Source organism: Trachypithecus francoisi, unplaced genomic scaffold, assembly GCF_009764315.1.
Source record: "Trachypithecus francoisi isolate TF-2019V2 unplaced genomic scaffold, Tfra_2.0 Lachesis_group4, whole genome shotgun sequence".
Lineage (NCBI taxonomy): Eukaryota > Metazoa > Chordata > Mammalia > Primates > Cercopithecidae > Trachypithecus > Trachypithecus francoisi.
This window is the reverse complement of record NW_022681469.1, coordinates 43,292,408-43,319,686: the sequence shown is the minus strand read 5'-3', so window position 1 is coordinate 43,319,686 and position 27,279 is coordinate 43,292,408. Positions and strand designations below refer to the sequence as shown.

Sequence of the window (27,279 nt, the reverse complement as noted above, 5' to 3'; positions counted from 1 at the left end):
ATTCAGGACATAGGCATGGGCAAGCACTTCATGTCTAAAACACCAAAAGCAATGGCAACAAAAGCCAAAATTGACAAATGGGATCTAATTAAACTAAAGAGCTTCTGCACAGCAAAAGAAGCTACCATCAGAGTGAACAGGCAACCTACAGAATGGGAGAAAATTTTTGCAATCTACTCATCTGACAAAGGGCTAATATCCAGAACTTACAAAGAACTCAAACAAATTTACAAGAAAGAAACAAACAACCCCATCAAAAAGTGGGCAAAGGATATGAACAGACACTTCTCAAAAGAAGACATTCATACAGCCAACAGACACATGAAAAAATGCTCATCATCACTCGCCATCAGAGAAATGCGAATCAAAACCACAATGAGATACCATCTCACACCAGTTAGAATGGCAGTCATTAAAAAGTCAGGAAACAACAGGTGCTGGAGAGGATGTGGAGAAATAGGAACACTTTTAGACTGTTGGTGGGACTGTAAACTAGTTCAACCATTGTGGAAGACAGTGTGGTGATTCCTCAAGGATCTAGAACTAGAAATACCATTTGACCCAGTCATCCCATTACTGGCCATATACCCAAGGGATTATAAACCATGCTGCTATAAAGACACACACGCATATGTTTATTGCGGCATTATTCACAATAGCAAAGACTTGGCACCAACCCAAATGTCCATCAATGATAGACTGGATTAAGAAAATGTGGTACATATACACCATGGAATACTATGGAGCCATAAAAAAGGATGAGTTCATGTCCTTTGTACGGACATGGATGCAGCTGGAAACCATCATTCTGAGCAAACTATCACAAGAACAGAAAACCAAACACCACATGTTCTCACTCATAGATGGGAATTGAACAATGAAAACACTTGGACACAGGAAGGGGAACATCACACACTGGGGCCTGTTGGGGGAGGGATAGCATTAGGAGATATACCTAATGTAAATGACGAGTTAATGGGTGCAGTACACCAACACAGCACATATATACACATGTAACAAACCTGCACATTGTGCACATGTACCCTAGAACTTAAAGTATAATAAAAAATAAAATAAATAAATAAATGAAAAGAATGTCAATCTCCAGGACACTCACCCAACGAGATGCATAATGGAAGCAAGCAAATGAACCTAGCCCATATTGCTAACCCAGAGAATCATGAAGAGGTAATACAGTTGTTTTAGGTCACTGATTTTCATAGTAGTTGGTATTGCAACAATGCATAACTAATATAGCATATTATTACTAAATGTTTAAATTTTACTTAAATATAAGCCTAAATAAATGGGTTAGTCCAATTGAGTAGTTGAGTGCTTTCAACCTTTATTTTAAAAGCTCATAATTATTGTAACTTTTTTAAAATCTGAAGTGTTTATGATGTTCTGAGTGTTTTGGAAGAGATAAACAGCGTCAATGTAGATGGTATGGGAAATTGAATTTATACAGAACCTAATTTGTATATTGTATTTTTAATTTATCAATACTGACTATAGCTCCAATTTCTGCCTGCCTTTATAATATCAAATGGCTAAAAGTTAATAAATTCAGGGTTTACCCAGAAGCAATTAATACATTTTACTAAATATACCTTTATACAAAGAACCAAGCCTTAAACCACTATAGACTGTGGTCTATTTTTCTTATCATCTATTTGAAAATATCCTAAAAGAGAAGATCCAATTGCCAAACATGGAGATCAGCACTCTTAAAAGTTTAAAATGTTTGTCTGTCATTGTAATTTTGCCAAATAACATTATTAAGAGTAATTTGTGAAATTTACTATTCAAGCTATTATTTAGGTCAAACAATCTAGTAAGCACATTAACATGAAAAACATCCCATTTTTCAGCATCTCAACTGCAATAAACCTTAAAGTATGCCAATCTTCATGCTTTAGGGCATAATTTGGTTACCAGCTGGGGTCAGGAAGAAATTTTCCCCATAGTGTAGTATTGCCAATTACCATAGGTGTAGAGCGAACAAGAGAAAGAGTCAGGGGGTTACTTGGTTCTCTAAAGCATCTGGTACTGGATGCATTCTGAGTGAGAATTCAGGATAAGATGAAACATTCCATTGTCCCTCTATGTCAATTCCAATATTCCTATGAGCTGCCAATATGACACTGCCGCCACAAGGGAGGGATTTTCTACAGAACAGATGTCACTTACAGTATTATGTGGGCTATCTATCTCAACAAATAATTGCTTGGCACTTCTGCCCTATGGCAAGGGTCTGAAAATATGTTAGGGTGAGAACACACCATACAAGCAGATGGGCATAGATAAAAGAAAGAGCAAGAGCATACTGAGCCTGAAATGCATGTGTAAAAGCCAGATGGGAGGGCGGAAGCAAATGTGTTTTTTTTTCTTATCTTTAGTGACTAAAACCCCAAATCAGGATTTTCCAGCTATTAGTTATTTAGAAGTTCTATTTTAAAATTTCTTTAAATGAGTATGAGTTGCAGGAGGCTCCAATTTATTGAAACAAAGAAACATTGCCTTTTTGGTATAAACTGCAATTCACATTTGAAAATGATTGCATTTTTCTTAAGCCCTGACACTGATAGGAGACTCCCAACACCAATGTCTCCCACTTTCATGCCCCCACCCCAAAAAAAAAGAAAAAGGAAAAAACTAGGCTGGGATAAGAGGATGGACACAAAGACTGACAATGAATGACAAAGGACAATTGAGATGGGACTTGCCTGAGAGAGACAGCAAGAGAGGAAAAAAAGTCCTTTTAAAATATCAATAAGAGAATCAAAGAAAGCAAGATCCTTTTTCTGATAAAAGGGGAAAAGTTAATAACAGTGAAGAAAGAGAAGGGAATTGCAATATGCTCCTACTGTAATGGAAGAAAAGAAGATGAAGGTAGAATCAGAAAGTAACAACTTTAAATAAGTTTAACATATATGTTACTTTGACACTTTACACAATCTGTGGATTAAAGTTTTAAAAATATTCAAACTACTTGCCCCGATAGTAAACCTGACTAGCTATTTAAATAATTAGTTGGAAAGAGAAGAGGGGTGTTCTTGTTCACAGGAACCAGCAAAGAAATTTTCACTTTTAAAATACACTGATTGCAGAAAAGACCTTGGGGGCAGTTGGGGCAGGGGGGCAATAATGAAAGCATTGTAAATTATTAAAAGGCATTAAGTTATATCTCAAAATTAGAAAATGCTTGAGGGCATTATTGATACATTTTTATGTCCGAAATGGGATGCAAGTAATAACTGAAAGTTTTCTAGACAAAAATAATTTTGCCATTCAGTAATGTCTGAAAACTGTGATTCAACTGAACATTTGTTCATATGTTGGAGCTGGTTCAAAGACGACTGTTATGGAAAACTCTAACCATTGCTTACTAGTGTCCTTTTCTATGGTCTTTTAATCTTAAGGAACACTGGAGAAATTATTTAATTTTTATCATAAGATATTAGTCCTATCACATACTTCTCTGTTTTCAAAGTCTAATAATCCACCCTTAATTATTAATATAGAAAAACAGGATACAAGCTTCTTATGGAGAGTATAACCTCAAATTTTTCTATCTGGCTTCTAGCTATAGTCTAGCTTAGAAAAGTATAATGTGGGAGAAATTACCTAAGAATCAACCATATAATTTATTTACTCTTCCCAGTACTCAAAGCAAAAAAGTTCAGTGGGAGGGTTAAGGATACACCACCCCATTTCAGCAGACTTAGGAGTTGGACTTTATCTGAAAGAAAATGAGAAGCCACTGAAGAACTTTCGTTGGTGTGTTTGTTTAGGAAAGGGGTATCATAGTCACATTTAGATGGTGACTAATCTCTGAGGATATGTGGTAGAGAAAGACTGAATAGGAACAAGACTGGACCCAAGGACACCATTGTGGAATATTGTAAGAATACAGAAATAATGATGACAAATAATGATGACCTTGATTAGGGTGGTAGCAGCCACAATAAAGGAAGGAGGATAGATTTGAGAACTCTTCACAAGGCAGATTCAACAGGATTTGGCAATAACAGGGATGAAGGAGAGAGAATGAAAGGATGACCCCAATTTTAAGTCTTGACTAAGTGTATGAATAAGCATTCCAGTTATGAAGTACACAACACATAAGAATAAGCAAGTTTTTCATTTCATTTGTGCTTGTGGCGGCATATGGAGAAACTAGCTTATTAATTTAGTTTGGGTCTAATTACTGAATTTGAAGTGGCATCTAGGTAGAAGAAGATGGATACTTGGATGTGTAGCTCAGAGGAGGGCTATAAATGAGACAAATATTTGTAGGTTATTAAGATTTACGTGTATCAAAGCAGTGTTCATGGATAAATTTGCCTGTGATAGTATGAAAAGTCAAAAACAAAGAAATCCAAAAACGGTTTTAAGGAAAATCAAATATTTGGTAAGCACCTACTGTGCTCTAGTTTCCGGAGCTGCATCTATCAATAAGACAGGCAGGGTCCCTTCTCTCACGCAGTTACATTTTCAGTGAATGAGTCAAACAATTAACCAAGAAACAAAAACAACAACAAAAACCCTAAGATAATAGTGCGGTGTTTTCAGAGACTTTTAAAGGTTGTGTAGAAAATAAGACAGCAATGGTAATAATGATTGCCTGGAACTGGCAGAACATTTTCAGGGAGAAGCCGGAAGTAAGACAAGCAAAGGAAAGCCTGAGGGAACATCTGGAGCCCCGGGGAAGCAGAGCCAGAAATGGGAATAGGTCTCCATAAAGACAAAAGCAGGGAAGCTGTGATCACTCAGAGCCAACCAAGACACCAGAAAGGGGAAAGTTTCTCTTCTCTCTGATAAGAGCACTAGAAGATGAAAAGTGATTCTGCCAAAGCTGCTGCTTACACAGGATTCAGAGTAGTCAGAATGGACAAGTCTCAAAAAAGTTGTAGAAAGACAATGACTTGAACTTAAACTCTAGAAAGCTGAAAGGACAGCAGGAATGATGGGTAGCGGTTGAATCTAGTGAGCAAAAATAATAATTAACGAATAACCAAGACATGATATTTCCTTATATTTTGAACTGAATCTCTTAGTTTCTATAGTTAAATATCAATATTAAAATGTAATGTTGAATAGAAATGTATATTATTTCTGTTTTTGTCAATTATCTATATCTGAAATTTTAGCCACAGGGTCAGTTAACACGTAGAGACACCATCATTCATTCAGTGGCAGCTACTAGAAATAATTAGCATCTGTGTCTCCGGACATGCATATTTAAAAGATAATTGAAAATGAGGAGAGCAGTTTGCCACTAAAAATTAGCAAAACAAAGTTATTTGTTGAGTATATGTTATTTTAAAAATCTAAAGAAATATTTTTGATCAATGTCATGATGCATTTTCAAATAACTATGGGAAATTTAAAGAGGTCGCTACTAGTTATGATAAACTCCTAAAAGCCTTCAGAAGAGGAGACATACAAGAAAAATTTGAAAATGGACAACAGTCTTTACATTTACAGAGGAAGATTATGAAGTTAAAGGTGATCAATTTTCTATGTTTCAAGATAAGTAAAAGGAAATTACACTAAAATTACAGGTCAATAATAGTGAAGAAAAGGGAGAACATTAATATTCTAACTTCTGCAGATCCTGCAATTTATTACCCAAAGGTTGTCTGATTCTCTCTGCTTTATTAGCTAAAATCAAGACAGACTCAGAGATGTAGGTATTGATTAATAAGAACCACAGTGCCATACTGCCTTCTACTTGAGGACTCTAAGAGAATAGGTGACTCCCACGCTAATTTCCCCCGGCTTCAGTGAGCCATTTTCCTCCATTAGTAAGCTCTTGGGCTATCAAGCTGTTTCACAGGGTATTAGATGCTGAGTCTCAGCTATATAATATATGCTATTCAGACAACACAATGGGCATTATATGACTTCTTTAAGCTTCTTGATTATGGTGTTGATCAAAATGCTTATAAACTTAGCATAAGCATGGCTACTATTTCAGTTCATCCAGTACTCATTATCAGAGAATGAGAGATACATTTGCTCAAGTCTGAACCATTCATTCCTCACATTTATAACAAAAGGAAACTCTGGGGGAAAATGTCTTCATTCTTATTTGAAAAATATTTTTACAGACAATGCACAGTTGTTTTTACTTTTTCAGCTTTTCAGTTTCTCTAATTTCTATCCCTTTTATCAACTCTATAGGCAGAGGGACTTAAAGTATGTAAAGTATAATGTACAGGCCACTTGACATAATTTTTTAAGCCTGAGTTTCACACACACACACACACACAAAAAAAAAAAACTAAGGTTTTAAGAGGTCTTTGAAATATATGACTTCAAAAGGGTGTTCAGCATAAATGTAAATGAGATTTATATCTGGAGGAGATGACCAAATCCTACAGGTTACTTAACAAATTTAAAACATCCAAAGCGCGACTAGAAAATGAGATCTAAACATCGAAGACTTAGCTACTGAGGTTGTGATTGAATATTTTTTCCTCCTCGTGTTCCATAAGTTTTACCTCTGTGTCTGGATTAATATCCTCTATATACATCTCTTGGTATTTTTTATATTTTGAATCCCAACTTCATTCCCTGCAGCCCTCCAGCCCTATGGCCCCAGAGAAAAGGAAGGATGAATGCCAATGCTGGAAAAAGGAAGATGTAAGAAGTTTCCAGCAGACCAAGATATCGTATGTTTTCTCCAAAAAAATTATAGAAAGAGGACAAACAGAGACTGGGAGGCAGATATGAGGGTCCTGATCCCCTATTCTGGCACAAAACCACTAGTACATATGTGATGGAAAGTTTGCAAAAGGACAGAAGCTCCGATGTATCCACTATCACTGTTTCAATAAATGTAAATATTAATAACCTACAAATATTTTTCTCCAGTTTATAGCCTTTCTCTGAGCTACACATTCAAGTATGCCACTGCCCCTACCTAGGGACCTCTTCAAATTCAATGCAGTCCAACAGAGAAAAGAAAAATACACAGGAGAAGCACCTTAGTGTTGAAGCACTTTAGTATGTCAAAAATGGTGACCTAAACATCCCTGCAGGCTCCCAGTGGATGAGGGGCAGCAACCAAAAGAGTCTAGCCTGGGCTCTGTGTTTGAGACTCCAGATCTGTTGGCATTGACCGCTGGTGTTGATGTTGCCAGGAAAACATGCTATGAATCCTGTTAGCCACAGACTCAGCAATGCAAGCCAGCAGGAAGGCCAGTGGCAGGCAGAGAAAGAAGCATCTTGGAGGTAGCCATCCAGGTGAGAGGACATAAGCACATGAAAGCTTTGCTTCACATCCGTGAAAGTCTGAGTGTTTGCCAAAAAGAGACAGATTTAACCTTAAAGTAACCACTTTACACAAAAAGGCTTGGAGACATTTAACTGGGAAGTTACATTTTCATCCTAATATCCTCTCCCCAATTAGCAAGCTCCTTTTTCCCATCTCTTTCCACCTTCCATCCCCAAGTAAGATGTACATGTTGATTGAGTGGTGTGGAATTCAAGACGTTGTAGAAAAGAAAAAAGCTACATTTTTCTCATAATTTTCCACCTCTCTACCCTTATCGACAAAATTAAAGTAAGCATTCCAAGAAGGTAGAGCTTCCCACATAGAGTATCTCTATTCACATTCAACACAGAGCTGACATATGATGTTGCTTAGAAACAGTGTCCTATTGATTAAAGAATACCTCTTATTTTAAATACTCCAAAAACAGTCTAATTTCACTCTTTAAAATAATTTAATGAATATTTGTTGAAACACATTACAAGGTGTCAATAAGAAGTCTCACAGCATTTAAAAGACACGTATCACAGTTTAAGTCTCTAAGGCATAGAATCTTTCCAGCAATGTGCCTCAACACTTAGTCAAAGTGTGAGCTGACTCATGACTTCACATAGCTTTTTTGTTTTTTGTTTTTTTTTTTTGCTTTTTTGAAACAGAGTTTTCCTGTCACCCAGGCTGGAGTGCAGTGGCACAATCTTGGCTCGCTGCAGCCTCCACCTCCCAGGTTCAAGCGATTATCCTGCCTCAGCCTCCCAAGTAGCTGGGGCTACAGGCACATGCCACTACACCCAGCTAATTTTTATAATTTTTTTAGTAGAGATGGGGTTTTTGGCCAGACTGGTCTCCAATGTCCGACCTCAAGTCCTTATGTCCACTCGTCTCGGCCTCCCAAAGTGCTGGGATTGCAGGCATGAGCCACCATGCCCGGCCAACTTCAGTCAGTTTCAAAGTGGGCAATACCTTCATAAAGTCACTGAAGACAAAAAAAAAAAACTCAGCTTTTTGAGGCCAGAAATGTAATTCTTATCACATCGCACAGTTTTGAGCAAACTCTGAAATGTTGGCACATGCTAACCAAAGGCAAGGTTGACCAAATGCACCCAGAGTGTCTGTCTACATATCACTTTTGCAGAGTCTGAAGTCTGTTCATCACGTGTTAACTTTTCTTTTTATTGCATAGGCTGATCCTGTTCCCCATCAGAAACAGGATTTCCTACCTTAGATTTTTTAAATGTTTAAGATTTAGAGACTATATTTGGGTCAAACCAACTTTAACTGTTCAAAACAAAATTGACAGAATTACCTTAATGGACAATATGAGTTCAAAGCTCTCCATCCTGCAGATGTGATTGAAGAGATCTAATCACCTAGGGTGTTAAATGGTGAAGACTTAACTAAGACAATAAGAGCAGGCATCATAATGACCTGTGTTAATAGCCACAAATTGAGATAACTGCCTGGCTCATGCAATTACTTGGAGGCCATGTCTGTACAACCCCTTTTGCCTCCCAATTCTAATAACAGACAATCCCTTGCCTTTCTCCCTACAGCCATCAAAGCAAATACCTGACTTTTTAAAAAAATGAGCACTTACCATCTTGGTCATAATGACCAGGCCAAGGGCTAGACATGTGACCCAGCAAATGTTCACTAGAATAGTTCATTCCCACTGGAGCTGAATAACATTACTCATTTTTCTTTTTTTTTTTTTTTTTTTTTTTTTTTTTTTTTTTGAGACGGAGTCTCGCTCTGTCGCCCAGGCTGGAGTGCAGTGGCCGGATCTCAGCTCACTGCAAGCTCCGCCTCCCGGGTTTACGCCATTCTCTCGCCTCAGCCTCCCGAGTAGCTGGGATTACAGGCGCCCGCCATCTCGCCCGGCTAATTTTTTGTATTTTTTTAGTAGAGACGGGGTTTCACCGTGTTAGCCAGGATGGTCTCGATCTCCCGACCTCGTGATCCGCCCGTCTCGGCCTCCCAAAGTGCTGGGATTACAGGCTTGAGCCACCGCGCCCGGCCTACTCATTTTTCTTGATGGCAAGCTGTGAGGATGTGAGCCTGGGGGGACTGAAGCCTATACTGTTTGCTGCAAGGAGGAGCTGGTCTGAGAACAAAGACAATATGCAGAGAGAAGCACAGATGAGACAAAGAGCTGTTCCTCGTGATATTTCAAGTTCTGGCTCTAGTCACCCCTGATATTAGCTCTCTTTCCTGGAAATAGCAGCCAGCAAATTCACTCTGTGGCTTCATCTACTTCATACTGGGTTACTCTTACTAAGAATCATCCGCGTTTTCAATAATAAAGCTAGTGAGAAAGTAGCGGAACCCAACAAAGCAGACAAATAAGAACCGCTAGGTCATAGTCAGAAAACAGTAATGCTGGTGCTAGTCATGCAATTTTGAGATTATTTCTTAAAATCACTGAACCTCAGTTCAAAATCTGCAAATGGGGCTTCCAGCTACTGAACTAGATTATTGAAGAATTAGAATACTACATGTAAAGTGATTTGCATGATGCCTGTCCCATAGCACTTGCTTACGAAGTGCTAAAAATGTGTTGTTTTGATCATGAGGTTGTGAGGATAATGATGAGGAAGACCTAAAGAAAACAAGGATTATAGAACTCAGAATCTTCTACAACTTTTCATTAAAACCCTACTGGCTTAAATATTTTTGAGGACCAAAAAAAAAAAAAAAAAAAAAACTGCAAGCACTAAAAAGAAAAATGTAATGAAGTTAGAAATAATTATAAACAGAACATACTGATTATTTTAAGAAGCAATGGTATTTGAAAGTTCAGCTTACAATAAATAAGCATTGTTATTGAAAGTTTACTCAAGGTCAATGAAATAGTCTTATTTTTAAGAAAAATTGTAATATGAAAAATAAAGCAAGTATTATTGATATAGCTGCTTCCTGAAAATGGAGGTGGCAATACTTGTAGGCCCAATTCAAATGTCTCCACAATAACAAAGCCTTCCTTGACAGCACCAAAACCATATATGATACTATACACCACACCAATGGTGCAAAGCTTTTCCTTCATTGAATTTATTTTATTCCGCACTACAAAACCCTCATAGCAAGGCCTCTTTTTTCATATCTGTACCTTTAAAATGTAGCTCAATAACTTGGTCAAAAGCAGGTGCTCAAAATATAGTGTTAAAATTAGACTCAATTTCAGATGTACACTGAGAGTATGAGACATGGGTTCCAATCTTGCTCCTGCCACTTACTAGATGTGCCACCTTGAATAATCCTTGATATAGGATTATATCCTCATAGTGTTTGCTTTCAAAGTTACCTACACTAACTTCCTACCCCAGGACAAAAATTCCATCTCAATGCAGTTTCTCCCTATATACACTGTGATAGATCCTCTACAAAACATAATCTTCAGTCAAACTTCATAACCAGCTTTTGGCATAACTATTATCTTTCACATTGAATAAGTCAACAAAGCAATGCTTTATAAGGCCCACTATCAGACAGCCAGCAATGCAGACTCAGAATTCTAACTTTAAAAAACAGTCCTTCCTATACACTACACCACTTCTCTGTGCCTTAAAAGTCTTGGAGTATTTTTAAAAATTTTATCTCTATTAATAATCTTCATTATGGCATACTACAATGATTGATTCAAATAGCCAAATGAATTGATATAAAACTTCCTTGTAAAGTATAAAGTGCTCCAAACTATCAAGTAGTAGTAGTATCATGACAATGATGTAGATGATAATGATAATAACAGGAAAGGGAAAACTATGTACTTTGGATGCTTTGTTGCATTAATATATCCATGCTGTTAAATGGGTCAGTTACTGTAAATTGTAGCTATTTACTGAGAATTAGGAGGAAGCCCTGGATTTTTATTCTTTGTTTTCTTCAGTTTTTCGAGTACAATTAAAATGTACAGATTTTCAGAGGTAGTTACCATGCTTACTTAGAAATTATGGCTATATATGTATACAGATACATACCTTGGTAAAGAATGGTAATTGACTTGAATAAATTTGTGGTCTTGCTGGGACAAGTCTATGCAACATTGGTTTGTATGAAAACTGCATGTGGAACTCTGTTCTCTGGGCACTGATTTCCTGGCTGATTTGAAGTCTTCTCTCTTTTTCTCCTAATTGTTCTTTCAGCTGAAATTGAAGTCCAGTTAAAGCTTGTAACATATTTCTCTTCTTTTCTTCTCACTATTAGTGGATTTGTAAAAAAGGAGCACTGCAAAACACATACAAAATAATATTTTATCACCTGAGACTACATATTATAAAATAAATTTAGTAAATGATTTAGTAAATGATATTTCATAATGATGAAATAGAAAACAAACTCATTCTTTAATGGTTATGGTTCACCCATAAAGAGGTAATTCTTAATGTTCAACTTTAAAAAAAAAGATGAGAAGAAACAGTTGGCATTCAGCTAACAATTGTGTTTGGAGATTTGTGCCTGACTTTGTTATTCTGAGCAAAGCCAGGTACCAGTCTCTTGGGATTATGTACAAAGGCAAGAAAAAAAGTGGACATGTACAAACCTCAAAGGTGACTGCTGGGTTAATAAAACAGTCTGTTTTCTGTTCACCCACTCTTGCTCTCAGTGTGCAAGTATATTAAAATATGTCAAAAGGAAAACCATTCGCTGTGCAAAAATAATTCAACTACAACTCACAATTTCCAGCTGGTGGAGTGCCTTAGTGTATTTAAGTGCACTAACAAGTGACCCGTACATCTACCCAGATGAAAGTTGTATCCTCATTAAATGAGAAACAAACACAAAATAGGAACAACTGTCACAGGGAAAAACAGACCACAATAGATACCGCATTTCCCACACTCAATTTCTGGCTTGAGCTATGGCAGACTGAACAACAGTGCTGCCCTGGAAGTAACCTCTTAAAAGGGACTGAAAGTAAAACAAGAAAGCTGCTAGGTGACCTAAATGTCTTGCTAATGGTCATCCAAATTCTCATGCAGAGTATCTGGGAAAACATCGTTTTCTTTCTGGGCCCTAAAAACTCCCATATTAGGTAAGACATTACGTAATAACAGTAATGTGAAGTTACTGGAATAAACAGACCCAACACCCAAGGAATTCAGAATTAATGCAGTAAGTTATATTTTTAAATAACTCTATTAGATAACCTCTGGTTTTAGCATTTATAAGATATCATACCAACCTTTTATTTTCTGATTTTCTCTAGGGAACTAAATCATTGATAGGACTCTGAAAAGAAAAAAAAGAGAGAGAAGTTACTGTTTTTTAACTTTAATAATACTGTTCTTATTTGATCCATACATTGTACATTATTATAAGGCAAAAACATACGTTCAGTGTGATAAGTTGCATCTTATACACAACAGGACATACAATAGGAGTGTGTGTCTCCAAAAGGCAGATAGACAATATATGGAATAATAAGGGAACACTACTTGAGAGCAAATAACTGATTATAAAAGTATGGTACTAACAATTATTTCAAAGTAGGGTAAGATGTTCCACTTGTATAAAGGCAACACCTCTGTTAAAATATTTTCATAGCAATTAGCACATGCTAATTTCCTGTTTACTATTCCCTCCCCTCAACTAGAATATAAGCTCCTCAGGGTAAAATTTATTATATGTTATTTCTTATATCATTAGAACTAGTACAGTCTCTGGCACACAATACAAACTCCAAAATTATTAATTGGTTGTTTGGCTAACTGATTAATTATAGCTGTACACATGACAATTGGTGCCCAATATTGAATTGTCAACCTCCTACTAGAAAACAGTAGAGGAACTGGAAAGGGAAGATGTTTCTAGAAAGAGACTAATGTTTTCTATGACAAACTGTAGCCCAGGAGCAATGGATATATGTATAGAAAAAAAGAACCACACAGTTCTAAATTATGTTTTAAACTAGAATATATAAAACAACCATTAAAATGAAATTGAAGCCCAATAGAAGAATGTAGGTAATAAGGGATCAGCAAACCAATCTAAATAAATTAAAATGTCTAGGCCCAGACTAATTATGTGAGCTTGGAAACAAGAAAAGTGTTTGAGGAACCAAAGTTAATGATAAGAAAAACTTATTAAAAATAGGAAAAGATAGATTTTTAAAACCAAGAGCTAGTAGCTTGATTTTTAGGCCTCATGAAATTCTAAATCATATTGATTATTAAACAGCTCGTCTATGAATTCATGAAAAATAAAGTGGAATTCACTAGGAGATAGGGAGCTGGAGTCAAGAGAGTATTGCATGAAGGAAAAAGTCCATAGTTCATATTCTGAATGTGTGCTTCCTCTTACTTTAGTGATTTTTCCTTTTCCCATAGTTAAACTATGTCCCCCTCCCCCCCCCCCGCCCCACTGCTACAATAAGCCCTAACTCCTAGTACCTGTAAATATGACCTTATTTGGAAATAAGGATCTTTGCAAATGTAATTAAGGTACACATTAAGATGAAGTTATATTAGAGTAGGGTGGGCCCTTAATTCAATATAACTGATGTTACAGAAAGAGGGGAAGAGACACAGAGAACATGGACAGAGAAAGAACTCAATGTGATGAAGAAAGCAGAGATTAGAATCGTGCTAGGAGGCAAGCTTGAAATTCTCTCTCTAAGCCCTCAAGAAGGAACCACACCTGCTGACAGCTTGATGTGAGAATTCTGTTCTCCAGAACTGTGAAAGAATAAATTTCTGTTGTCTTCAGCCACCCAGTTTGTGGTCATTTTTTATGACAGCCCTAGGAAATGAGTACACCATCCTATAAAAAGGAGTTAGTGCTGTATCTTCCCCAGGTGATTGTCGGGAGGATTAGAATACAGCATAAGTAAATATTAATTTCAGCAAAGCTTTTTACTAAGATTCTTATAATGCATTCACTGATAAAATAAACCTATGTGAGCTCAATTATTAGTTAGGTTCAAAGTTGCTAAAATTGCCATTCCCAAAGACAGCTGATTAATAATTCAACATAAACTTAATCTTTTCCAAAATATTCATTTATAGATATACTGAAAATAACTCTCAGGTCTCAGATTTCTATCTTTTAAGGCCTTTTATAGACAAACAGACACAAGTTTTGGAAAGTCATCTGAAGTAATAATGTTAATGATGGACACAGAACCTTTCGTTCATCATTAGTTGTCCAACATATTTACAGGACTTAGAGAAGTACATAGAATGGATGCTATCCAAATAAGGGAGAAAAAAGTAAGTTGAGAAAAATAAAAGTAACACATTTAAAAATAAAATTATTGTTATCTTAATAAATTTATTATCCTAACAATATAATTTATTAACCATTATTAGTAGTAATTTAATACTTTAAACATCAAACAGTGCTTGACACAAAGTAGATACTCAATAAATTACTGTCATTATTAATAGTATGATAAGCTAGAATGATGGACCAGACCCACTTCAGCGAAAAACACACAGTATTTAATTTGGGCTCAAAATTTAAATGGCTATAAGGTAGAAAATATCCAGGCTCATCATTAATTCATAGGAAATAGATTTGGAGATTTCAACTGATCAAAGTTTCAGTGGATGCATCCAGACAGTGTTTTGTGAGACCTCTAAAACAAAAATAAAACAAAATAAACAACAAATGTGAGAATTTAGGATAAATCAGTAGATGTACGTAAGCCCGTGACAATTTGCAAAGGGCAAGCATAAGGGAGATTGTTTTTCTAAAAGCAGCAATTCTCCTCTGTAAATGTGAGAGATGTTCTGGATGCTGTGGGGGTGAAGTTCCAAGGGAGATGGAGAGTTTCTGCACACTCCCATCCCACACTTCCAGAAGATGAAGAGATGTAGTCCCCACGGCATGCGAATCTGAGGAAGCAGATCTCTTGGTGAAAGACCTTTCTTCTGCCACCTAGAAACAACCGACGCTTCACAAAAGCAGCATCCAGGAAATGCAACAGCAATAAAAATTATGAGAGGCTCCCTCAGTTGAAACTGAAGAATGCAAAGAAGGATGACAGAAATGTGAAGGGCTCAAAGAAAGACATCAGCTAGGAAGGGACATTGAAACATCTCACTCTCGGAGAACCAAAGGAGACCCCCCACACCCCTGTAATGAGGAGGGAGGACATTTGACAGAGAATGAAGACAAAGATATCAGAAGAGAAAAATTTCCTCACACACTGACTGTCACGAACATCAGGGATAGCCAAGAAAAGTAAGGCAGGTCTAATGTCAGTAGTGTGGTCCTTTGTTAATTAAACCTCCCTTTTTAAAAGCTGTTAAAGAGTATCACATGCAATGTGGAACCTTCCGGATGTAAGATGTATTTTTCTATATGTTGACTAGGAACATGGAGCCTATAATATTCATCACAGAAGTAATTCGGGCTCTTCAGACCTCAGTTATTTCTAATGCAAGGTTTCAGACAGTTTTGGATACAAACTACACTCTTTTCCTGTGGCTGCTTTTAAACAAATTTACCAAAAAATTTGTGGCTTCAAACAACACACATTTTTTGCTCTTATAGTTCTGTAGTAGAGAAGTCTGAAAGTAGTTTCCTGAAACTAAAGTCAAGATGTCAGCAGGATAGAGTGACTTTTTTAGGAGGCTTTAGGGGATAATCCATTTTCTTGCTTTTTTCAGATTCTAGAAGCTGCCTATATTCTCTGGTTTGTGGCCCCTTCCTCCATCTTTGAAGTGTGTGTCACTCCAACCTCTGATTCCATCGTAACATATCCTTCTCTTTTACTCTGATGTCTGCATCCCTTTTATAAGGACTGTGTGATTGCTTTGGGTTCACCAAAGATAACCCCATAAAAAATCTCCCCACCTCAACATCCTTAACTTAATCACATATGCAAGTTTCTTTTGCCATATATAGTAACATCCACAAGTTCCAGGGATTAGGACATGGACATATCTGGGGGTTCATTATTCAGCATACCATATCCACTTAAAAAAGAAACATTATAGGGAGAGAATATAGTATAGAGTGAAAGCATAAACCAGCTTCTTGCTTCACAGACACTTAGAGTGCTTTTTACATGCCAGATGCTTTTATAAGTGCTTAACAAATATTAGTTCATTATTACTCTATACAGTCCTAGGGCATAGGGATAATTATAATTCCCCATTTTTCTGAAGAGAAAGCTGAAGTACAGAAAGGATAAGTTATTTGTATATGGCTTTGTGGTTATTTAGAGCTGGTATGAATCCAAATCATGCCTCTTAACTAGGTGACCTTGACACAGTATTTTCACTAGAAAGAACATATTTTACATGGTTGGTGTGAGGGTTTAAATCAAATAATGTATATAAAGTGTTTATCACAGTTCCTGGGTCAAAATTTACTCATTACATGGTAGATAGTAAAATAACTATGTTAGAGACATCAACCAAAGAAATGGAAAAGAAGAATAAAAATGGTTAGGGAACTACAAACATTGTCATCTTAAAAATGGTAGTTTAGCTTGGAGAAGAAAAGAACTATATGGGGGACATGATAGCTCTCTTGAAATATGTGATGAACTTTCATGTGAAGGAGAAGTAGATTTATTTTAATGTTACCCCATAAAACCAAACTAAAACCTAAGGGTGGAAATTACATGGTGATAAAATCTGGCTCAAAAAAAAAAAAAAAAGGAAATATCCAATAATTGGAGTGTTACACGAATGAAAAAGGCTGCCCCAGAGTTTTGTAAGCTTTCAGTAAGTTGAAATGTTCAAGCACAAGCTAAATGACTCTCTGTAGTATATAAAATGTAGAAAGGTTTTCAACAATGAGAGGAACATTAAAATACATTCATGCATTTATTCAGCAAACATTTACTGACCATCTTCAGTGCACAGTGTCTGTAAGGCCCCTTACAACTCTAAAAATAATAGAATCTACTATTCTATGAATGAGCAAATAAGAGCATATGTCCCCAAAATGTACAGAATTTTGGGCTGATTCTCATTGAAGGGTCTACTGATTCTTTCAGTCAGGTTCACTAGTTTGTCTGGCATGGTCTTCAATAAGCTTTATTTTCACAGTCACTTATCACTAGTCACAGGAAGACTTTTTCTATAGTAAAGAATCAGTTCTTAGTGGGAAACTCACTCATTTTTATATTTCTGAGAAAAGAGACTTTTCTCTAAAAGAAAGAATTTTATTTCACAATCGTTGCTTTTTTCTTTCAGTCTATGCAAACAAATGCAATAACATCTTTTAACCAAGAAATAAAGAGAAAAAGAGGATTCCTCTCATTTAATGTGGAGCATTTGCCATCCTTGAAAGAATCCAACAAAAATAAACCACTCTGTTGGACCCACAAATAAATTAATTATGGTGGAAACCTATTGAGTCTGATTTGTCCTGGGAGTTATTAAGGGGTTGCCTACCTACTTCTCATTTAATCTGCTTGACTAAATAAGATTGCTTTGCCGGGGAATTACCTGAATTACACACATAATCTGAGAAAGTCTCCAATTAATGACCAAAATGTCCCCAGTGTCGATACCATCCATACAACATTTCACCACACAGCAGTTGATGGCATGTATTACACAGCTGTTAGTATGTGTCAGAATTAACCAGCCAATACGATAGACCTCTATGTGATTTTTGCTGCTTACAATACTTTCTTAGCAGAAGATACAGAATAGGAATACTAATAACCCCAATACAAGTAGACTTTAATGAGCCCTTACCATGTCATGGTATCATCATAGGCAATTCTTTCAATGGCCATGCCAAGCAGGAACCCCTCTTATCCTATCTAAAGAATGTGATGGAGCCAACATTAAAACTAACAGGGATGTGGAGTTCTTGAACTGTTATTGACTGATAAACCGCTTCCACAGTCTTTAACCCTTTCCCTAACAAAGACAAATACGTTACAAGAAATATTGAAAAGTAATTACAAATCTTTATTTCGATATCTTTTACAGAAATAAACAGTGTGCCAACGATGGGATTAGAAGCTAGTTGTCTAGATACCTATGTTCCAAATAGCTATTGATTAAGTTAAATGTAAAAAGCATTCTCAGCCCTGTGGGCTAGCCACATCACTGAGTTATTAAATATCATGCAAGAGTCTGTATAGACAAAAATGCTGCTTTAAAATACGGTAAATTTCCTTCTCTTTCCTTTCAAAATGCCCCAAGGCACTCGTATACATTGTGGACACCACTGGTCTGAAAATTCTCAGTTGAGGGAAAAAGAAATCCAAAATCCTTGAATTTATAAGAGCACTAAAAGCATCTAAAATGATAACTATTTTGCCCCTTTAACACCAAAAGATCAACTGATTTTTTATTTTTCCCTTGGAGTTGACCTTTAGTTAACCCATGGCATGCCAAAGTTATGGCCTGAAGCAATTTTTTCAGTGACTGCCTTGACTTGGGACAAGAATAGACATTTTACTCACCCTGTCTCTGAATCATCATTCCTTATCACTACTGATGGTCAGTCTAACAAAGAAAAACATCTTTCAACATTTAGAAAACACTAAAACTTTCTGTTGAATTATTTATTTCCCCCATTTCAAATACGTTCAGACCTGCAAAATGTTTGCAAATTCTAAAATTATCAAATTTTTTCTCAAAGTTTTTTATTAAGCTCTTCAATAAAACGTTTGTATTCAGTTATGTATAAAAAATAATGAGCTCATTGTGCCTGCATCATAAAAAGCTAAAACCATTTCTTTTGATCAATTGACTACCTGCTGGCATCTTTTCCTAATGGGGAAATTAATTTTAAGGCTTTGTGGTACCTCTTTTGCCCCCTATATAAGTCCTGCACCTATATACAATTGTTCAGGGCACTCTCACTATTTTGAATGTAATAAATGAAGTATATCTAAAGAATTTAGACATGATTAGTAGTGTCTAACACTTTTTCTCTAACAAAAACAAATTCAATAGTTGCATATTATGAAAGATTACAATACTAAAGAAAAAAGTGCAAAGATACAGTAGGAGGTATTTAATTTAGAGATTAAGAATTTATGGCTATAAGTGCTGGGAGGCACATCTGTGAGTTATCCAAGGGAGAATACAGATTCTCTGGAAGTTTATAATGACACAAATAGCTATATTTCTGGACTGGCATAAATGGGATCCCGGTTATGGGAAGGCAGCATAATAAAATAGCTATCTGTGTCGAAAAGTCTAGCTCAAGGATTTCTACAAAAAACTTTCAATGACAACAGTATTTATATGAACATAATTTAATATTAGCACAAGCATTTTATTGTGGATTATCTTTACCTGGTTTTATTTCCTGAGCAGCATTGATCTTTAGAAAGTCAATGAAAAATGAATCAATATCTACCATACATTGAGCACTTTGCTAAGCATTTAATTTTTATATCCTTTAATAAATCTATTTATTAATGCTTCCCATTTTTACCAAATAGAGGAGCTGAAACTCAACAATCATAAGTAATTTGCTCCATGCTACACATTTAAGAAGTGGTATATTTAACCCAGATACGTTTGACTTGAAAACAAATACCCCTAAACTCTACATTATACAGAAAAATACTATTAGCAATAATTGGGAAAAACATGGATCCAGCCAATGCAATAGGTCCGGAAAGATAAACATGAATTAAAATTAATTTTAAAATACACAATTATTAATTGTAAATGACAGAAATAACTACATAGAAAATCTATGAGAAACAACAAGAAAAATGAAATGAGAGCTTAAACACAATAAATTCAATGAATTAACCAAATCATACGTACAACATTTTGAATATATGTTAAATACACTTTAAAAGAGTGAATTTTATTGTATGTAAATTGTATGTCATTAAAAAGTTAAAGAAAATGATTACACTAGCCGGTTAATGTGGGGAGAAATGGAATGGAAATGAGAACTGTTCACCGATAGTATGAATGTAAAAATTGGAACAATTTTTCTAGAGGGTAGTTAAATTTTATTTATCAAAATCCAATTATTATATTTTTTCAATCTAAAGAATTAATCAGAGATGTGGCATTAGGCTTATACACAATAACATTTATCATAGTCTTGTTTGAAATAGGTCTCCCAAAAGGAATTTAAACAGTGGAAACTATATAAATCCAGGAATTTCTAAATATAGCTTGATACATCCATATAAAGTCATGGTTCAGAATAGTTAATTACATTGGAAATGCTTACAATGTTAAGTAAAACAGACAAGATACAAAAAAAGAAAGAAAGAATCCAAAGGTTAAAAAGAAATTTGAGCTGCAATGAATGTTATGAGAGAAGAGGATTTTTTTGCAAAAATATATTCAGTAAGATAAAGGAAGCCGATGCAAAGGTGCACCTGGGTCTAGGAATGAATTCTTACATTTGTTGGTGGAGAATATGCTGTGACTGCTATAACAGAGAGTCGAATGCTTTCTAGCTTGTTCTGTGTTTGTAGAAGCCCTGTGGTTCAGGGAAGAAGATGTGTTGCTATTCCATATCACTTTTTCTTGGATAACCAAGACTTCTCCCTCCATGGAACCTTTGCAAAACCTCCTTTCTCTCCATGGAATTTTCTTTTCCTAGATTTTGACTTGGATGGCTCCTGATGCACATTCCACATTCACGTCTTCACTGAAAAGTCACTAGTTCAGTCAGGCTTTCTCTGCCCATTCATAGCAGCATGGCATCACCTGGGAATTTGTTGGAAAGACAGAATTTCACGCTCCACCCAAGATTTACTGAATTTGAATCTGCATTTTAACAACATCCCCAGATGATTCTCATGCACACTAAAATTTGAGAAGCACTGTCCTTACAGTCTGTGATAGAGCCTGCATGCCAATTCCCTGCATCATTTTCTCCATAGTGCTTATGCATATCTAAAATCATTTATTTGCTTTCTTAAATGTAGTTTCATTAGCATAGAATTTGTCTTTTGCCTGTATTCACAGTTCCTAAATAGTGCTTAATGTACTGCTGGGACCCAGTGAACATTTGTTGAATGAAATCACAGAATAGGGAGAGGCATAGTTCAGTAATTTTGATTGAAGAAATGCCATTTTATATCTTCACTATCTAAATAACTCTGTCTCTGGGGCCTCAACTATTGTTAAAGCGATGGGAGCTAATAAATTGTGTTCCAGCCCGATGCATCATGTGCCTGTAATATTTACTGGTTCTATAAAAAACACTAGCTAATAACTTTCAGAAGGATAACCAGTATTATGATATGTAAAAATAAAAGTAGATTGCTCAAAAAGTTAAACAAAGAATTGCCATGTGACTCAGCAATTGATTTTCTAGGTATATGCCCAAGAGAATGTTCAAACTAATCTTACATACAAATGTTCACAGCAGGATCATTTATTAGAGCCAAAAAAGTAAAAACAACCCCAAATGTTTATCAATGAATGAAGAAATCTGCAAAATGAGGTATATACCCTCAATGGAATATTATTCATCCATAAAAAGGAATAAAATATCATTAATGTCACAACATAAATGAACCTTGAATATATTACATTAAGTAAAAGAAGCCAGATACAAAAAGCTGCATGTTGCCACATATTGCAAAAGCCACATACATGAAATGTCCAGAATAGGCAAATTCATAGAAACAAAAAGCCAATTAGTGGTTGTCAGAAGCTGGAAGGAGGGAGAAATGGAGAGTACCTGCTAATGGACACAGAGTTTCTCTCTGGGGTGATGAAAATATTCTGCAATTAGATAGTGATGATGGTTGACATCATTGTGAATGTACTGCAAGTCCTTAAATTGTACACTTTAAAGTGGTTAAGACGGTGAATTTTAGATTATGTGAATTTCACTTCAACAAAAAATAAATATATAAAAGCAAATTACTATTTTAAGACATAGTGGCATTAAAATATATTGACTTGCTATCCAGAAATTTTGTTTTACAGACTCACTATTTCAGAGGTCAGGGTTTCAAATGATTAATATTATGTGATGATTATCTTTTTCAGATAGAGATAAGACAGGGAAATAAGGTAAAAGAAATGAGTCTGGGATTTGCCTAAGCCAGGACTCAAATTCCTTTGATCCTTGGCTAAAAGCCCTGATTGGTCCAAAAGGTCAAATGGAAAGGAAAAAGCAGTCAAGAATAAATCAGTAAAATAAAAAATTCATTAAAATGTAGCTATTGGGAGGAAAGGAAATAACCTTCCTTTCTTCTACTAAAGAGTGAATTGACAACCTAATTTTTCGAACAGGTAACAAATGTATAGCTGTAGCTAGGTGCCCAGACTTTCTTCTCTACAGGGAAATGTTGGAAATAAATGAAGGAGGAGTCTTCAGACTTACTGAAGCCACTGAAATTGTAATTGTTGTTACAATTGCAAGGATTTATTAAAGATCATCAGGAAACTTGGCATTAAAAAAGTGTTTGGATAGATAAGACCCCTGTTTGCACTTTAAGCCTTTACTGTTAATGACATGTTACTGTAATTAAGCACTTCAAAAGTGACTTTTATGAACTGTGCTATTATTTCATTTAATAAGAACTTGTTATAAAGTCACAGGTTAACAAAAGTTCATTAATAAGTTGAATGTTTGGAACTCAGAAAGCATTTTCCTATGGAGCAATGTTAGCCATGGTGGTTAGGTTTCTACGTAAGTGGAATCTAAGGAATCTAAGGAATCAGGTAAGCCATACACACCTGCTCCCACAACACTAAACAGCACACTACACGTTTTAAAAGATTTCTATGGATTTATGCCATTCTCCTGCCTCAGCCTCCCGAGTAGCTGGGACTACAGGCGCCCGCCACCTCGCCCGGCTAGTTTTTTGTATTTTTTAGTAGAGACGGGGTTTCACCGTGTTAGCCAGGATGGTCTTGATCTCCTGACCTCTGATCCGCCCGTCTCGGCCTCCCCTGAGATCCGGCCACTGCACTCCAGCCTGGGCAACAGAGCGAGACTCCGTCTCAAAAAAAAAAAAAAAAAAAAGATTTCTGTGGAAACATGCATTCAGCATCCTGGAACCAAGACATCTCCTCCCTCCACTGCATTAGTGATGCTTGTTCATTCATTCATCACTGAATCGCTCATTCAACAAGCATCGGCAGTCCCTGCTATGGACCAGGCCTTTTAGTAAGTTGTATTCCTTTTTATCTGCCAGGTAGCAGGCTTTCTTCAATTTGGAGGAACTAGCTATCGGCTTAGCATATCAACTCCAGCATAATGAGAAGCAGAAGATGAGGCTCTAGGGCAAGTAGAAGCAAGAAGGTTGAGGACGACTGGAACAAGGTGATGGCAGGTGAATGATCCTTTAACCCAGCTGCCTATGCCCCTTTCCCCCACTTTCCTCATTGTGGCCAACACTGGTGTTAGTGTGGAAACCTCTAGTGGATGACACCAATAAATGTAAGCTATGTAATAGATGCCCTTTCCTACTTCATTCTCCCTTAGAGCAGTGCCCGGGACTGAGAAATAACAAGGAGCCAAACAAGCGTGAGAATGGAGATTTACATTTTTTAACCAATTCCCCCATCTTACTTGAGAGTACAAATGAAAAAGAAAAAAATAGAGAAAGGAAAACATTAATGAACATGTATCCATAGTATGAATGTTATATATCAAGGATTGTGTGAAACAAAAACAAGCAATTGCTGAACTCACATTTTTTAAAAAAAAAAAACTACAAGTTACCAACTAACAAAGATCACCACCTAGTGGCCCCAGCATGATAACTGCACTTGAACAAGATGCATTGGAATTCAAAAATATTGGGGGTTTGTTGCAAGAAGGTAAGGTAACATTGAAGCCTTTCCTTTTGTCCCTTGGATACAACCTCTCCTTTTTCTTTCATTCTGAGTCAGTTTCTCTTAGTTTATGATTCCAGTTTGTCTTGAAAGCATTCTATTTGCAGTTACCTTTATTTTGATCTTTGCAATTAGCTACTTTGTCATCCTTTGAGTTCCTCATCTTTTATGATACACCATAAGCCCCTCTGAGTCTTGCCTGAAATAGTGGGTTTAAACATCATTTTTGTCATGCCACTTCCCTACAAAAAAAAAACTGAATGCTTACATGGATCCTGTTGTCACTTACATCAAGTCTGGTCTAACCTGCATATCCCCACACTCTGCCTTGGCAAACATAGTGACTGTCCACTGGGTACTTTTCTTTATTGATCTTCACCACCCTCAAATCTCAAACATAACCGCAGTTTTTATCTACCTCTGAGTACTCTTATCCAACTCAAATTCCACCTTTTCATAACTTTTTCCCTACTACTCTTGTCATGTTCACTTTTTTCTTCTCTAAGTTCTTACATTCATGGTTATTAATGCCAAGTATATGATTTAATTATTGTCTAACTATTTTATGAGTATTATGTCTGCAAAGGAAGTTCCATGGTTTAAATGTGTCCATATCTCCCACAAATCTTAGCATGATATTAAACATAACACTAGAGCTCAATGAATAAATGACTGATTTAGAAATGGATAGATAAGAATTCCTGCAATTAAAGGACCTTTAGTCATCTATGGGTAGGTGACAAGTAAAGAAGAAGGAGAGTACAGAGTGGGGAAGGTAGCTGGAACTATATTCCACGAGTGGAAAAAGATCAATTTTATCCACCTTTATTATGTAAAGTGCCAGCGACAAATCGAATAGAAAAGTATCTCCCAGAATGCCAGGATACATTTAAACATATTCCAAAATATACAATACAATATAACCACGAAAGTTTTTAATGGAATATAGTTACTTTGGGTGCAGACAGTGACAGAACTCACTCAGACAAAGAGACGGAAAAACCGGGAAAAAAATAAATTGTTATTAAACAGGTAATGAAATGCTAACTTGCATTCTAAGGTAGGACAAAGTTTTACTTCTTGGGCAGCAGCATAAAACCTGCTTCAGGGATGTGAATTACAGATATGTTAGGCAGCTGCACACTGGAAATAGCAAGACTGGGAGAAAGCTCTATGCACTCAAACTTTGGCATATAATTCAACCAACTTTGAATGTGAATGGAAATATTTTACCCCCAAAATGTGAATAATAAAACAAATAAAATATTAAATAATCTACTCAAATGAAGAAGTCTGCAGAATAAGTAATGTGAACTTGAAAAATCTCATTAAGTGTCACCAGAATTCTATTTCTAGTGCAACCGCAAGTAGTTTTATAACTAGGTCTCCAGTAAAATAATTAGACTATTTTAAGGGGTAGCAACTGACTCTATCTTGAGGAGAGGAAAGAAAATGCTTCTGTTATGTAAATTTTCCCCCAATTTTTCAAACTGACATTTTCAAAGGCATCATAGAAGGACAATTACTTGCATGCTGTATATATTGCTATTTTACCACAAAAGACCACTATGTATGCAAGGCACTGTGCAAGCTATGGTAGAGGTAAACAAAGAATGTAAATGGCATGCATTATATTCTCAAGTATCTTGCTAGGGTGAGAAGACCCACATGTATTCAATAGATAATAAATAATTCCATAATTAATTTTTAAGTAACTCTACCACATATTATGCAGATAGCCTGCATTTTCATACTTCAACAAATATTGAAGGCCCACAAATAGAAAGATGTTATACTAGATATTTTGTCAGTACAAAGTAAATTCATTACTCAACTGGCCCTCAGCAACAGCGAGTATAATAAGAAATGGACAGCAGGTACCTCAATAGAGATGAGATTACTTGATTAAAGAAGTATAATATGTGATTTATTTTTAAATGCAGGTGTGGTTTAAATATGCAGGGTCACAGGGCATTAGAGAAAGCATTGGAGGCAGATTTATCACATGCAAAGGCACAGAGTTTATAAAACAAGGATGGGCATGAGAACTTAGTTCATTCCTTTCACTACGATGTATAGAAAATGTGACATGCAACAATACGAAATGATGTTGGAAAACTGACTTAGAACTAGAGTATGGAAGATATTAAATTCCAAATTAAGAAATTTGGCTTTAATCTATCAAACTAGGAATCATAGAAATTTTTGAACAGCTAAGTAAGGCCATCATGGTTGTACTTTGAACCAATTAGGTAGCGATGCATGAATTGGTCTTGAACACGGAAGCATGGAGAATACATTAGTTTCAGAAAGAGGCAATGTTGGCGGAATGTATGGTAGTGACCAAGATAGAATGGAAGGGACAATTCCAAGAGATCCTACAGAGAAAAACAATTGACTGAGACTTGGTTGATTTGATTAAATATAAAGAGCTATCAAGGATGAACTCGAAACTAATGCCATTTAGAGAAACGAAGACCAAAAGAGGGTAAGGTTGATGTCTCCAGGGATTGGACAACTTCAGTAAGACGTATTTGCAGCTTGAAGTGCCTTTCAGAAGAAAATATTCAGCTGGCAGTTAACAATATTAAACAATTGAGATGAAAGCTAACTTGTGATTTGCAAACCATCAGGAGTCAGTACAAAAGAACTGAGCAAACTGAAATCTCAAAGCTTGTACAGTTCAGCAAGGAGAGCCAACCTGATACCACAGAGACCCAGTAATGAAAGCAGATCATGAGAAAATGTGACTAGGATCAGCTAGCTTCCCACATCCTCATTCTGCATTTGGTCCTCTTTAAATATGATAGGGATTTATACATTGGAGAATTTAAGCCAAGCAGTATAAAAATCTCCCAATAAGAAAGGCATAGGGAAAAAAACTCAGAAGAAAATGAGAAAATGTGTTCAGGGGATAAAAGAATAAAACAAAGCCTGAAATTAATAACTTCAAAATAAAACAATAATTTTTATGAAATAAAAATTCAGATGCACTTAAAATGGAAAAATCAAATTTTTACTCACTAAATAAAATGAAAGGGACTATCTTAAAATGCAGAAATAAAAGAAGTTGATGGAAATAAAAGAAGGGAAAAAATAAGATAGATGTTCAATCATGGAAGTATAACATTAAGTAAACTGCTAGGAGTCCCCAGAAGAAAAATAAGAGGGGCAAGGGAAGAACAAAGAATGAAGACATTGTTTTTAGAACTGAAGCTCATTAGTTTCCAGATGGAAAAGGCCATCAAGCACCCAGCCCAAGAGATGAAAAAAGGAACACTATCAGGAAATTTT

At 36.0% G+C, this 27,279-nt stretch overlaps 1 protein-coding gene across 7 annotated transcripts in view; it reads right to left on the bottom strand.

Moving 5' to 3' along the window:
- Positions 1-27,279, bottom strand: part of TFEC (transcription factor EC) — a 223,055-nt gene that overhangs the window by 164,093 nt on the left and 31,683 nt on the right. For 5 of the 7 annotated variants that reach the window (XM_033192952.1, XM_033192948.1, XM_033192946.1 and 2 more), the window contains 2 exons: positions 12,465-12,511; positions 11,260-11,506 (listed from right to left, as the gene is read on the bottom strand). In XM_033192952.1, coding sequence (XP_033048843.1) covers positions 11,260-11,457 — 198 coding nt within the window. In that variant the 5' untranslated portion in view covers positions 11,458-11,506; positions 12,465-12,511. Of the gene's footprint in view, positions 1-11,259; positions 11,507-12,464; positions 12,512-20,582; positions 20,893-27,279 lie in introns of those variants that run through there. The other 2 variants (XM_033192947.1, XM_033192954.1) reach the window with 2 other exon arrangements.